Genomic DNA, 15100 nt, shown 5'->3' with positions numbered 1-15100 from the left:
AGCCGGGCATTGGTGGCACATACCTTTAATCCCAGCACTTGGGAGGCAGAGGCAGGTGAATTTCTGTGAGTTCGAGGCCAGCCTGGTCTACAGAGTGAGTTCCAGGACAGGTTCCAAAGCTACACAGAGAAACCCTGTCCCCAAAACAAAAAAAAAAAAAAAAAAAAAAAAAAAAAAAAAAAAGTGGTGGTTAGTACTAGGTATTTATCCCCAAGCTGAAGAATATGGTTTGATTCTCCTGCTGTTAAGACACTTTTGGATTGGGCGTTGGTGGCGTACGCCTTTAATCCCAGCACTTGGGAGGCAGATACAGGTGGATCTCTGTGAGTTTGAGGCCAGCCTGGTCTGGAGTTAGTCTTCTGCTGCCTGTAGGCCTCTCTGTTTATTGTGGTGAGCCTGTGCAAAGCAGATGTAGGTTTTAATAAATGATTATATGCTTTGTCACTAGGAAAGAGTTGAAATCACATACAATGTGGTTTGACTTCAAATTGATTAGCCCATTTTATAAATGTCAACAAATTGTCTTGTGATGGACTTTTTGAATAGAGCCCTAATGTTACATGCAGAGTAAATTGTGTCTGGCTTGGGTTTATAACAAATGCTCTGAAATGTTTTATTTAGAGAGAGAAATCACTTGTGGTTTCCTGTCATGATTTAGTTATTTATCATGAGTCTTAGTGGTGGCTATTCTCTCTTCTCTGTGGCTCTTGGTTGATGTGAGGATTTGTGTTTTTAAGTGTCTTCTTGCATACTTGATCAAACTAATCATAAAATTGTGTGAAGCATGAGGGGACTATTTCAGATGCTCAGATCTCTCAGCCATGTGTTTTGATGTCAGGAAGAGATCACACTCATGAACAAACAGGAAAAACCAGAAGGCTGGATAAGGGAATCCATTCATAATTAAAGTTTTCCCAGAAAAGATATTCAACTTGTGTGGGCAGATTTTGCTGTAGGACACTTTGGGATTTTATTTTATTTTTGTTGCTTGGAAAGCTGTGTTTTGAAATATGGAGAAACTTTTAACTATAAGGTGAGGAAAAACTACTGTGCTGTCAGGAGAAGTTCTCTTTTTCTGAGTTTATATGTCTCTTGCCTTCAGAAGGCTGTAACTGGTAGCCAGGATTGTTATGATAAATCGAGAGGAGAACCTCAGTGGATTCTATGGCAGGTGAGGGTGACCAAGGCGGGAGGGGGGGGAGGGGGGAGGAGACAAACATGGCAGGCAGACAGAGCTTAAGGGAGAAGTTTTATTAGAAAAGGAAGTGGAGAGGGCAAGAGAAAAGAGGTGAAGAGACACAGAGTAGAGGACAGAAGAGGGAGCCAGGAAGAGACCTGTGCCCCAGGGGAAGAGGAGGGGGGAGAAGAAGAGAGGAAAGAGAGGGAAAGAGAGTGTAAGTAGGTGGAGGTCTTTCTTTTTAAAGGGGTCCTTTGCACCTGGGCTGACCAGGGAACTGCCTTAGTGCGTTCTGCCTGGTGACAGGGGCAGGCCAGCATGCCTGAGTCCTTACAAGGATGCAAAACACCTTTGACATTTAATACTATAGTACAATTTTTGTCTTCTCTGATAGTCACTGGTAGTTCTTTCTTACCCTCTAAACCTTCTAGAAGGTTTGTGAAGACTAGAAAAGGGAGTTTCTTTTCATTCAGTGATTTCACTGGAACTGAACTTGTAAGCATGCTTATTTTCCCCATTTCTGGCTCACTTGTACTGCAGAGTCCTTGCTTTCTGGTTGTGACTTTGTACAGGATCTATCAGTTTACTTATGGCTTTGTAAACGACTCATCGTTGCTTGTGGACCTGTGCTCCGCTTTATTTCATGAGGAGTTCATTTCCATTTGATTCTGTTTTCAGCATTGCCGCTTTGACCAGTAAGAGAAGCTTAGTCCTTATGCCAGAGAGTTCTGCAGAAGAAATCACTGTTTGTCCTGGTAAGCACATCGTGACTTTACTGAATTTCTGATATTACTTATCTATCTTTTCAGTCTTATTAAAATTTTTGACTATTTAAACCATTCGCAGAAGGGTTATGTGTGATTTATGTGTGTATGTGCTTATCACTAGTATGTGTATACATGCTCACATACTTGTTTCTAGTGGACACAGGTTCTGATTATCAAACTTATTTTCTGCTTAGGGGTAATTTGGTTTTGAAATTAACTGGCTCTTTTGTCTGCTTGCTTGCCTACATGATCAGAAGAAGCAACAACGTATCAAAAATAATATTTAACAGTGAATTCAGAGCCAAGGGGACTTAAATGTTTGATTTTTATGTGTTCTCAAAGTTATGCTGTTTTCAGGTTACCTTCTTTGTTAAGCAAAGCCCTTTAGTACTTAGTTTTGAAACTGCTGTTCTTTGAGGTTTTATGAGTTTAGGGACTGAATTTTTGTGTAGTTTTGTGGCTGGCATAGTTTTAATCATAGACAAGATCTGGTTAAATGCTTTAGTTTAAAATTATCTAAAGTAGGAGACATATTCCTTGCTTAGGCATAAGACATACTATTGTAGATATATAAAAGGATTTAAGATGAACTAAGATAGCCATGTCTAAGGGAACTCTTTGATGAGTCATTGTATAATATGGATAATTATTTTGATAAATGAGCCACTTGTACTTTCTAAAGAATTTGTTTTAGCCTTCATTTTTCTTAAAAGTAGAGCCCATTGTATTACTCAGGAATCTCATTCATGTGATATTAAGGAACTACCTATTAATATTAAACTCACTGGAAAACAAGTAGTGTACAGATGTTACTCAAAGTCTTATTTGGGTTTCCTTTAGAACACATATAGCCTGTCAGAGTATTCATAGTTTTCTTATTTTAATTTCTCTCAATTTTTTACCACAAAGACTAAAACTTAGGTAACATGTACTCTAGGAAAAATCCTATAAATATTTTAAGACACTTGGCAGCCTGTGAAAAGGATTTTATTGTTTTAAGAATGTGAGTAATGTTGGTTTTTAATGGAAGTGGTTTCTTATTACATTTGAAATATATTTGGATCACTGTCTCATGATAACCTAAGAGACTCCATTACCAGCATGCTCTGGTTTTGGCAAGGGCCCTCAAGAATGTGTTGCTGCCACCTGGTGGTGGTGGCGCACGCTGTTAGTCCCAGCACTCTGCAGGCAGAGCGGGGCAGATCTCAGTGAGTTCAAGGCCACCCTAGTCTACAAATCCAGTGTTCCAGGACAACCAGGACTGTTACACAGAGAAACCCTGTCTCAAAAAACAAAACAAAACAAAAAAACCAAAACAAATTAAAGAAAAAAAGAATGTGGTGGCTTTGTGAGAAGAAAACTTTATCCTCTTCTCTGCCTGGAACTGATGAATTTTGCCATCCTGGGAAGTCACTCAACCTACCTGTTTGAGATGATGACGTATGATGTCATTGTGGCATCTTTCAGAAAGAACCTGCAAATACAATGATTGTCAAAACCTTAGTTAATAGACTTTTACATGTGTGTAAGGGGATGTGGAATAGGTCATAAAACTAGAAAGGGGGCCATGGAAGAATAAAAGGATTTCCTAAGGAAAAATAAGGTAGCAGAATATACGTGATATGAAAATGCAAAGAGGACTACCTGGGGAAGGAGGGGTATGAGTAGTGAATGGGGAGCACGGGGAGGGAGGAGGAGGGGGAGCACGAGGAGGGAGGAGGGTCATAAAAACAAGTGCATATGAAATGTGATAATAAAAGCCGTGTATATACTAATTTAAAAAAACAAAGTCCTAGGGGCTGGAGACATGGTTAAGCAGTTAAGAGTACTGTCTACTCTTTTAGAGAACCCAGGTTTGAATCCCAGCACCCACATGGAAGTGGTTTATGTCACCAAACAGTTGGATTTAACCTGTAAACTAATGATAGGAAGTCATGATCATAAAAGCTACCTAACTTCAGTTAGGAAGGGCTTATTTTTCCACTCTCTGATTAGCTAGCACTATTCGGTTTTGTATAGAGTATATACACCATGTGCATGCAGTTCCCATGGAGGCCAGAAGAGGGCACCGAGTTTCCTGAACTGTTGTTACAGATAATTGTGAGCCACTGCGTGGGAGTTAAATCCAGGTTCTCTGGAAGGCCACCAGTGCTCTTAACCACTGAGCCCAATCTTGACTCATGGTTTCAGGGAGTTTAGTCAGTAGTTGCTTCTCTCCATGCTCCTGAGCAGAATGTCAACATGGTGGGAATGTGAGGCAGAGAAGTTTCTTTACCTCATGGTGTATAAGAACCACTGAAGGGCTGAGCTGGAGAGATGGCTCAGAGGTTAAGAGCACTGGCTGCTCTTCCAGAGGTCCTGAGTTCAATTCCCAGCAGCCACATGGTGGCTCACAACCACTTACATGCCAGAACACTGTGCACATAATAAATAAATAAATCTTAAAAAAAAAAGAACCACTAAAAAGAGAAATAACAGAAAAACTTGAGTAAGATACTGCCCTAAGGATGTAATTATCAGTGGCCAATGTTCTTGAACTAGGCCTCACCTCTTCCCTTTTACTATCATTGTGAATCCCCAAGAGATGACTCCAACCACTGGGTTAGAGCCCCAGGATCTAACTGTATCAGGAACCGCTGTCACAGACACGCCCATTTGTACTTTACAAGTCTTCTAGGTCTCTTAAATCAGTCAAGTTGGCAATCAAGGCTAACTCACAGGATGGTACCAGCATTGCTTGTTTCTGAGGCACCAAGGCTCTCTTAAGTATTTTCATAGTTAGACCATTCATCTGTTCATCCTTTTTATTACTGCATCAGTCTATGTGGAGTAATTCTTAGTTAGTGGCACACGCCTTTAATCCCAGCACTCAGGAGGCAGAGGCAGGTGGATCTCTGTGAGTTCAAGACCAGCCTGGTCTACAAGAGCTAGTTCCAGGACAGCCTCCAAAGCCACAGAGAAACCCTGTCTCGAAAAACAAAACAAACAAACAAACAAACAAAAAATTGTGAGCCTTTTACCACCAAAATAGATAAAGTGTGTATGTGTGTGTGTGTGTGTCCAGTTTTCAAATATAGTTAATACTGTAAGTGTATTTAACCCCTTAACAATTCTGAAGATAGTTTAGAATCTTACAGATTGTTTATTTGCCCAATGTTGACTGTTCATTGTATGTGTGAAGCAGGAGTGTGTTAGGTGTGGTGTCAGGTGAGAACTTAACAAGGTTTACCTTCTGAGATGGTTTTTTTTTTTTAAATCTTAGTTATGGTTATAATTGGAGAGATGGCTCAGAAGTTAAAAGCACCGACTGCTCTTCTAAAGGACCTGGGTTCACCCCTTAAACACCCACATGGCTGACAATCATCTGTAACAACACTTCTAGGGGATCCAGTTCTCTCTTCCGCCCTCCGTGGCTAGCAAGCACGCATGTGGTGCCCAGACATACATGCAGACAAATATAAAAGAAGGATATAATCTTAAAAACATTTTTAAAAAGAAAAAGAAACACTTTACTGTGGCTTATAAACAACAGACGTTTGTTTCTCAGTTTTGCAGGCTGGAGAGTCCAAGATCAGAGCACAGACATATCAGTGTCTCATACAACCCACTTCCTGACTCATGGATGTACCCTCTTACTATGTCCCTACATGGGAGACAGAGAGTGAGAGCCCTCTCTAGGCTTCTGATCCCACCCTTTTTATTTCTCCACTCCTATGACCTCATGACTTCCCAAAGGCCTCCCACTTCCTCTCACCATCACTGGAATTGCAGTGTCATCATAAAGTTTGAATGGGACATAGGCATTGAGTTTACATTTCTTTACCAGATTTGTGGTCATTTGAAATACAGTTGCCGTTCTTTTGTTATATTGATAGATGTCTAGAATTTCTAGTTAGCCAACTTCAAAAAAATCTTTATATTAATTCACTCCACCCCACCCCACCCCAACTTCTTTTAAGATTGTTATGGGGTTCCTACCTGGTTCTGCAGCCTCCTCAGAGCCCCCAAATAACACACAAGACACTATATTATTTATAATGCTGTTGGTCAATGTCTAGGGCTTCTTATTGGCTAGTTCTGTCTTAAATATTAACCCATAACCACTAATATATGTAGTTCTACAAGGTCTTATCTTACCCAGAGAGAATGCCAGACTCATATGTCCTGTCCTCCGGCGATCACATGGTGACTCCTCTTACTACACTACCCAGAATCCTCCTAGTCTCCTGGTCCCACCTATTTCTATTTTACTTCCCTATTGGCCAACAGAGTTTTATTCATCAACCAATAAGAGAAACATATGTACAGAAGACTTCCTCCATCATAAGACTAGTAAATATTTTAGGCTCTTTAGATATTTTGTTAAAGCTATTCATCTCTTTTTCACTGCAAAAGCAGCCATAGACAGTATGCAGCAGAATGAATATGGCTGTGTTCCAGTAAGGCCTTATTTCCAAAACCAGGCTGCTGGCCACATTGGGCCCACAAGTTATCTATAGTTTTCTGCTCCTGATTTACACTATATCTCTGTGTTAGTAGTAGGTAGTACAATGGCTGGGACTTGTTATTCCATCAGTATTTGTTGAACTAATAGGTAATGCTTAAAAAACATATTAAAGGATGGCATATCTTTGTATAGAATATTCTTTTCTTCCTTTTTAAAGACTTATTTGTTATGTGTTCAGTGTTCTGCCTCCATATATGTCTGCTCGCCAGAAGAGGGCACCAGATCTCATTATAGATGGTTGTGAGCCACCATGTGGTTGCTGGAAATTGAACTCGGGTCCTCTGAAAGAGCAGCCAGTGCTCTTACTTAACCTCTGAGCCATCTCTCCAGTCCTAGAGTACATTATCTTATTTTTTTGTCCTACTTTCTGTTTTCCCTATTCATCCTTTAACCTTAGAGCCAATATAGGCACCTTTTGGTTTCTGTTGAAATCAGTAGCTGTTGATACTAGGACTACAGTGAAATAAGCCAAATGGATTAACTGGTAAATAGATAAACAAACTGTGGTGTATTCATTTAGTAGAGTACTACTTACCAGAAAACAGGGATGTGCCATTGATGTCTGACAACATGGCTGCCTCAGTCACATGACACTAAGTAAAGACAACACCAAAGGCTTACACTGTGAGGTTTTTTAACCTTTTAAGAAGACGGTCTCACTATTTTGTCTCATGTTTGAACTTGGATGCTGTTCAGCCTCCTGAATAGCAAGGATTACAGGTGTGTGCCACCACATCTGGCTGATTCCATTTAGGTGATATTCTAGGAAAGGCAAAATGTTAGGACTTCAGAGGGGTGCAGGATGATTTTAATGGGATGCTGGAAACATTTTCTGTGTTGTGGTAGTTACATGGTATGTATTAGTCAAAACCCACCAAATTACAACCTGAAAGATTGGTGAGTTCTGTTGTGTGTAAATTAGTCATAATAAAGCTTGAAGAAGAAACGGATTGGGTCGATATTGTCAGTTTAGGGTTATCATACCCTAAACGTTAAAGAAATGAGAATTAACGGTATTTACTTTCTTTAAATTACAGAAACACAATTAAGTTCCCCTGAGCTCCTTGACGTCAATAGAGAAGACTCTCCGGATAGCAGCAACATCCCCATTGGAGTCAGAATGACAGTGAGCGATAAGCGGGTGAGCACTCTTCATTCTCTGTGGTTTTCTCACTCATTTGTTTATGCTGTTTGTCTTCTGTGTGACACAGGGTTCACCTCGGCCTGAAAGATTCTGGTGATATAGAGTTTAGTTTTGGGAGCACTTATATAAGAGAGAAATTTTTATAGTTAAAATTATCATTTCAGGCCAGGTGGTGGTGGCACACACCTTTAATCTGAGCACTCTGGAGGCAGAGGCAGGTGGATCTCTGTGAGTTTGAGGCCAGCTTGGTCTCCAGAGCGAGTGCCAGGATAGGCTCCAAAGCTACAGAGAAACCCTGTCTTCAAAAACAAAACAACAACAATAAAAAATACCATTTCAGTACTGTTTATAAAAATATCACTATTTTTTGTTTGTTTATTTTGATTTTTTTGTTTTGTTTTGTTTTTTTGAGACAGGATTTCTTTGTGGTTTTGGAGGCTGTCCTGGAACAACTAGCTCTTGTAGACCAGGCTGGTCTCGAACTCACAGAGATCCACCTGCCTCTGCCTCCCGAGTGCTGGGATTAAAGGTGTGCACCACCACACACAGCCACTTACCATTTCTTGAGTGCTTTTACTATTTCTGTTAGAGATAGGAAAAGAAAAATTCAAAATGTTTATATGATTTGCACTAGTTGATGTTGCTGTTAATTATAGAACTAGAACCTGAACTAGATCTGTCTCTAAATCTATAGACATTTTCTGTTACATACAGAGAAGCTGAAAAAATTAAACAATGTGGGGGTAATCACTGTATAAGTATATTGTTCAACTTAAATTTATAAATGTTATCAGGAATACAAAGGGAAGAAAAATAACAAGCGTCTCTGTTTGCATCATTAACCGTCCCTGGCCATAGCCATAAAGTTGAGATTCTTAGAGTAACCCAGGCATGGTGGCACAACCCTTTAATCCTAGCACTAGAGAGGTAGAGGCAGGTGGATCTCTGAGTTTGAGGCTAGCCTGGTCTACAGAGAGAGTTTCAGGACAATCAGGGCTACACACAAACTGTGTCTCAGGGAAAAAAAAAAAAAGATTCTTAGAGTATATTTTCTTTTGAGTACACTCATCTGTGTGTGCTCATATGGAGGCTGAGTCAGTCCCCACCTTACTTTTTGAGATAGGGTCTCTCACTGAATCTGGAGCTCACCATTTGGTTAATCTGGCTGGCCAGGAAGCCCCTGGGTTCTCCTAATCTCTGCTTCCTGCATCTCTGTTTCCCCTCCCTGTCCCCCAGTACAGGAGTTACAGGGTGCACAACTGGCTTTTCTATGATTGCTCAGGGTCCCAACTCAGGTCCTCATGCTTGAGTAGAAAGCACTTTACCATTGAGCATCTCTCAGGCTCCTGTACTGTATATGTTTTTCATTTTGGATTTAACTAAGTAATTTCCCGGAATTCTGTTGCTGTAAAAAGCAGTTTGGAGATTGAATAAATTTTTATAGAAATAAAAAAATTGCTTATATTTATGTTTATGGTCTTGACCACTTTAAAGAGACTTAATTTTCTCACTCCTTTTTATAGTGTAAAGGGGTTTTGGAAACAGTTTTCACAGTAGATGTTAGATCCTTTCCTAGTCTCTGCACTGCAGGTAATTGGCTGGAAACTCTGCTTTCATGAATCATGCACTGGGCTCTTGGAACCTGATGTGTCACAGTGACAGGCTGGGATTTCCTCATGCCAGTGCATGAAGAATTAGCCTCTGTAGCAGATCTACTAAGGATAGATCCTGCTAGATAATAACAAAATAGCCTCTGTTTGTTTTTGTTTTTTCTCCCTAGAGAAGATATTGAAGCTTCTAAATGGGAATCAGGGAACAGAGTATTAGTTTCTGGTCATCCTAACGTGCAGAGAGCATGCATCTATCCATCACTACAGACGATGCGGCTCTCAGGGCCAAAGAACACAAACCCTATTTAGAGTTTATAGTGTGCGTTCTGCACTGCTGCACCAAACAACGTTGCTGTTGATTATGTCTCTGTATGCCTCTAAGTAATCTTGGAGGTTTCTTGGGATCCACTGCGTCTACCTCCTGAGTCCTGGGAGGCAGTAAAGCCATGTACATACCTTGTTTTATGTTCTTTCATAGGCCTAGAATTTATCAATTCCAATAGGCTGGCTGGCTGGTTACTGAGCCTTAGTTAGATCCTTGCTTGTCTCTGCCTCCCCAGTGCTGAGATTACAATCATGTGCCACCATGCCCAACTTTTTGCTGGGGATTTCGAGACAGGTTTTCTCTGTGTACCTCCAGCTGTCCTGGAACTGGCTCTGTAGACCAGACTGGCCGTGAGCTCAGAGATCCACCTTCTGTGCCCTGAGTGCTGGGATTAAAGGCGGGTATCACCCCATCCCGCTCCCCAAATACATTTTTAAAGACTGGGTTTCTTAGAATATTAAATTTGATAGAGTGTATAAAACATTTAGCTGATCTGGCACAAGTAGAGGTATGCATATAGAAAGTTTATCTGCTTTGAAAATTTTGTAACTATTCAGTGCTATTAGTTGTTAATGGGGGTAACTGCTTGACTGCTTGGTAGCACTGACTTATGCACAGCGACCTTGCAGTCTCTCTTGATTTGATTGCTTACAGTAGTCCGGCTTCCTTCCTTCCTTCCTTCCTTCCTTCCTTACTTCCTTCCTTCCTTCCTTCCTTTATTTTTGTTTTTGTTTTGGCAGGGTTTCTCTGTGTAACAGCCCTGGCCGTCTTGAAACTCACTCTGTAGACCAGGCTGTCCTCAAACTCACAGAGATCCACCTGCCTCTGCCTCTTGAGTGTTGGGATTAAAGGTGTGCACCAACAAGCCAGGCTAAGCCAAGTTTTCTTTGGAAATGGTAGAATAATGTTTTCTCAATATTGTGCTTGAGAATTTTCTTGAGGTGCAATGTCATATAGATACTGTGTTCTCAGGTGAGATAAGAGAAGTGTTCCAAGCCAAACTTTCATAAGTTTTTATGTGAATTAAGAGTCATATAGAGCCTGGTGTGGTGGCACACACCTTTAATCCTAGCATTTGTGAGGAAGAGGCAGGCAGATCTCTGAGTTCAAGGTGATCAACACAGTGAGTTCCAGGACAGCCAGTGCTATGTATGGAGGGAGGTCCTGTTTCAAAAAACCAAACCAAAAAAATGGTCATATGGCAAGAAGGATCCAAGTGAACAGCTTTCTAAGCTACTAATAATCCAGGTAGGGAGGGTGAAGGGCTCGGTGATTTGTAGGGTATGTATTTTCAATGGGCTTATTTGTTAGGGTGACATTTCTTTTGAGGACAGAAGTTTATGCCACAGGAGTTTTCCAATATTTTGTCATAGAGACATCATATTGTCATCTATAAATATATTAGGTGACATTCACAGCTTTCCTGGGATGTGGTCTAAGTGTATCAGACTTTGGTTTGGGCAACCAATCAACTCCCAAATCATGACAGGGAGAATTATTATTATGAATGTTCTGCCTTATCTTATGCTTGTCCCAGTAGCTCTTACAATTTATAGTAACTTGTTTCTTTTAATCTACATTTTGCCTCGGGGCTTTTTTTAACCTTTCTTTCTGTATGTCCTACTCCCTATCTGACTGGCTGGTGGCTGTCTGTCTAGCCTGGAGTATCCCCTTCTCTTTCTCCCTTGTTCTCTCTAGGGCCTAGATTCCTCCTCCTCATTCTCTCTGCCTGCCAGCCCCTCATGTTCTTCTACTGCCTAGCTATTAGCCATCCAGCTTTTTATTAGACTAGTCAGTCAGGCAGGCACAATGAAACAAATTTAACACACCTTTACATAATATTCCACATCATAAACAGACTTTAACACATCTTTGCCTAGTTAAAGTAATATTCCACAACACCTGCGGGCCGAAGATTGGCCATACCTATAAGGGATTATGAATTCTGTATCTGAGTAGCACTTTTGATATCTTATTTGTGTAGTGTTTTTTTACTTATTTATTCTACACAGTGTGTGTGTGTGTGTGTGTGTGTGTGTGTGTGTGTGTGTGTGTTGTGTGTGTAGGTCAGAAAACAACTTGCAGGAGATGGTTCTCTCTATCCATGTAGGTTCTAGGGGTTGAACTCAAGTTGGTGTCAAACACCCACTGAGCCATCTTGCCTGTGTGGTATTTTAAAATAGTAGAAACAGTCCTATAGACACCAAGTCTTATCAGCTACATGGTCCTAGTAAAAGTTGCTTTACTCATGTTTTCTGCCTTAATTCCTTTCTAGTAAATACTTAAGTAGACCTCTTTAGTGGTATTGAGGGGGAGGGCATGGGACGGGACGGGAAATCTTTTTTTTAAATTTTTAATTTTTTTTTTTTTTTCCGAGACAGGGTTTCTTTGTGTAGCTTTGGAGCGGTATCCTGGCACTCGCACTGTAGACCAGGCTGGCCTCAAACTCACAAAGTTCCACCTGCCTCTGCCTCCCAAGTGCTGGGATTAAAGGCGTGCGACACCAACTCCCGGCTGAAATCTTTATTTTATTATTATTATTTTTTTATTAAATATTTTATTTATTTATTTATTTATTATGTATACAACATTCTGCTTCCATGTATATCTGCACACCAGAAGAGGACACCAGATCTCATAATGGATGGTTGTGAGCCACCATGTGGTTGCTGGGAATTGAACTCAGGACCTTTGGAAGAGCAGTCGGTGCTCTTAACCTCTGAGTCATCTCTCCAGTCCCTGAAATCTTTATTTTTAAGATAAGAATTTTCATAAATTTTCTGAGTTTTGTATGATGTAGTTAGAATTACAATGAGACGATAATAGATTCCTTCCTCTTAAATACATTAATAGTTATGGGTACATTCATTGTATTTTATAGAACAGTGGATGAATATAAAACAATATAGTGTCCCCCCAACCCCCAGACAGAGTTTCTCTGCGTAGCTTTGGCTGTCCTATAACTCACAAGAGTTTGCCTGCCTCTGACTCCCAAAGGCTGGGATTAAAGGCGTGTGCCACTGCCTGGCCAGTACATTTCTTTTTTCTGTGAGCACTGGTGATACTCCTTTTGTATCACATCTTTGTGCTTAGTGAACTTTAGAATGCTAAGCAGCTTCTCAGTAACCACTAACTTTCAGTAACTCAAGACTGCTTGCAAATTAAGGTGTATTCTGTATCCTCCTTTTGCTCAAATAGCTTTACTGTGCACAATATAGTGTTTTCTTAGAACATCTGTGAACAGTAGAACCTAGGTTTGTAAGAAGCTCAGTGACCTTGGAATAGTATCATCTAGAACTTTCAGACCCACTTTAAGCTCTTGATTTCCTACAGAATAATCAGTTTGGGCCAGCAAAATGGCTCATCAGATAAAGGTGCTTGCTGTACAAGCTTGAAGACCTGAGTTTGATTCCTGAAATTCATATTAAAGACTGGATGATACACATCCACAATTCTAGTACTCCTGAATCAAGATTGGGAGTAGAGACAGGAGAACCAGGAGAACTGCCTGGAAGCTTGAGAGCTGTCTAGTTTCATGTCAGCTGACACAGCCTCCAGAAAATGGGCTATAGGCAAGCCTGTAGGGCATTTTCTTAATTAGTGATTGATGTGGGAGGACCCAGCCCTTTTAGGATGGTGTTCCTGGATTCTATAAGAAAGAAGACTGAAGGTGGTGGTGGTGGTGGTGGTGGTGTGGTGGTGGTGGTGGTGGTGGTGGTGGTGGTGCACGCCTTTAATCCCAGCACTTATGAGGCAGAGGCAGGCATATCTTGGTGAGTTCGAGGCCAACCTGGTCTCAAAGCTACACAGAGAAACCCTGTCTCAAAAAACCAAAACAACAAACAAACAAAAAGAAGACCAAACAAGTCATGATGAGTAAGCCAGTAAGCATCCTCCTCCATGGCCTCTGCATTGGCTCCTGTCCCCAGGTTCTTTGATGATGAACTGTAATATGGAATTAAAAGTGGAAATAAACCCTTTCCTTCCCTGGTTGCTGGTTTTTTCAAGACAGGGTTTCACTGTGGCTTTGGAACCTATCCTGGCATTCACTCTGTAGACCAGGCTGGCCTCCAACTCACAGAGATCCCCCCTGCCTCTGCCTCCCGAGTGCTGGGATTAAAGATGTTGGCTCCTCCAACGCCCCGCCCCTGGTTGCTTTTGGTGATGGTGTTTCATCACAGTCAGAGAAACCCTAACTAGGACAACCAGCCTGCCTGGAGTATATAGTAGAAACAAGAGAGACCTTACCTCAACAAGGTGGAAGGAGAGAACCAACTCCCAAACTTCCACATGCATACTGGCAACTATAGAAGCAAGAGAGAAGACTTACGAGGCTTTAGTAAAATTGATTGTCTTAACTAATGACTTCTTTAGGCTTTAAGTACTTAAGCCTTTGCTTCCAGTCCTTGACTTTGAATCTGGTATAAACTGATAGGTGTTGTTTCTTTGAAAGTGAATAAAATGTGGATGTGTCTTGTTCTTTGGGGAAAAAAAGACTTAAACTAAAGCTGCCTACTTACAATTGTTGTTTGCCATGCTCTTTAGGTTGATAATAGAGATGGGAAGAAAGCAAATCCCACTCCTGCATTCTCATCTAGTGCCCGGGTGTCCTGCCCACTGTGTGGCCAAGACTTTCTTCCCACAAAGATTGAACAGCATGCCATGTATTGCAATGGCCAGATGGAGCAGGAAACAGGTAAAAAACAAAACAAAACAAAACAAAACAAAAAACAACTCACCATGTAGCTACAGGGTTTCACTATGCAGCCTTGGCTGGCCTGGAACTCATTGTGTAGACCAGGCTGACCTTGAACTCATAGAGATCCTTCCGCCTCTGCCTTCTAATGCTAGGGTTAAAGGTGTGCATCACCATACCCAGCTGACAGGGTAACTCTTAACTTTTTTGCACAGTATTTTTGTAATCTTGTATAATGCAGTGCAGGAGAAATAGCTCTATCTTTAAAGTTGCTGTTGTTTCTATATAATTAGTTTCTAGTTCATACGTATTCCTTGTGCTTAGTAGGTATAATACCTTGTACCAAGTTCCTGAGGAAAGGGGAAAGGGGAAAGGGAAAAAGCTTTCCTCTTAATGTTCCGTTTTCTCTTCATTGTGAATAGCTGGAAAGCTAATACGCTGCAGTAGACCTTGCATTTCAGCTTATATATTTAAATATTGAGACTCCTAAGTTCTAGCATCGTCCATTTTTATTTAAAAGAAATGTCTCGTGGTTATTTTGATAGTTATTCCACTTAGAGACAGCTGTTAAAACTGTCCCTAATTTATAAGTTTGTCCTTAATGCTGAAACTGTCGGTCACCTTTCTAAGTATACCAAAGCCATAGTTTTGATATAGTATATCTGAGATGTGAACCAAGAAAATATTCTTGTTAATCATATCCCTTGATTTTTCTATCCAGATTCTGCCTTTCTAACATATGCTTTTAACCTGTAGGTAAATTAGTGTCAGCATAGCCAGCTCTCCATGACCCAGCATACAAATGAAATAGAAGCCCTAGGTAATTGGAAGTGTTGCAACCTTCTTAGTGCCACTTGATTTTTATACCTTAGAT

The 15100-nt window shown here is 40.7% G+C and overlaps 1 protein-coding gene across 11 annotated transcripts in view; it reads left to right on the top strand.

The window, feature by feature from the left end:
- Nucleotides 1-15100, top strand: part of Uimc1 (ubiquitin interaction motif containing 1) — an 82138-nt gene that overhangs the window by 45021 nt on the left and 22017 nt on the right. For all 11 annotated transcript variants that reach the window (XM_027409830.2, XM_027409831.2, XM_027409832.2 and 8 more), the window contains 3 exons: nucleotides 1856-1932; nucleotides 7489-7592; nucleotides 14076-14226. In XM_027409830.2, the coding sequence (XP_027265631.1) occupies nucleotides 1856-1932; nucleotides 7489-7592; nucleotides 14076-14226 (332 nt within the window). The remainder of the gene's footprint in view (nucleotides 1-1855; nucleotides 1933-7488; nucleotides 7593-14075; nucleotides 14227-15100) is intronic.

The sequence above is a fragment of the Cricetulus griseus genome, chromosome 3 (genome assembly GCF_003668045.3).
Source record: "Cricetulus griseus strain 17A/GY chromosome 3, alternate assembly CriGri-PICRH-1.0, whole genome shotgun sequence".
Classification (NCBI taxonomy): Eukaryota; Metazoa; Chordata; class Mammalia; order Rodentia; family Cricetidae; genus Cricetulus; species Cricetulus griseus.
This window is presented reverse-complemented; position numbering and strand designations above follow the sequence as displayed.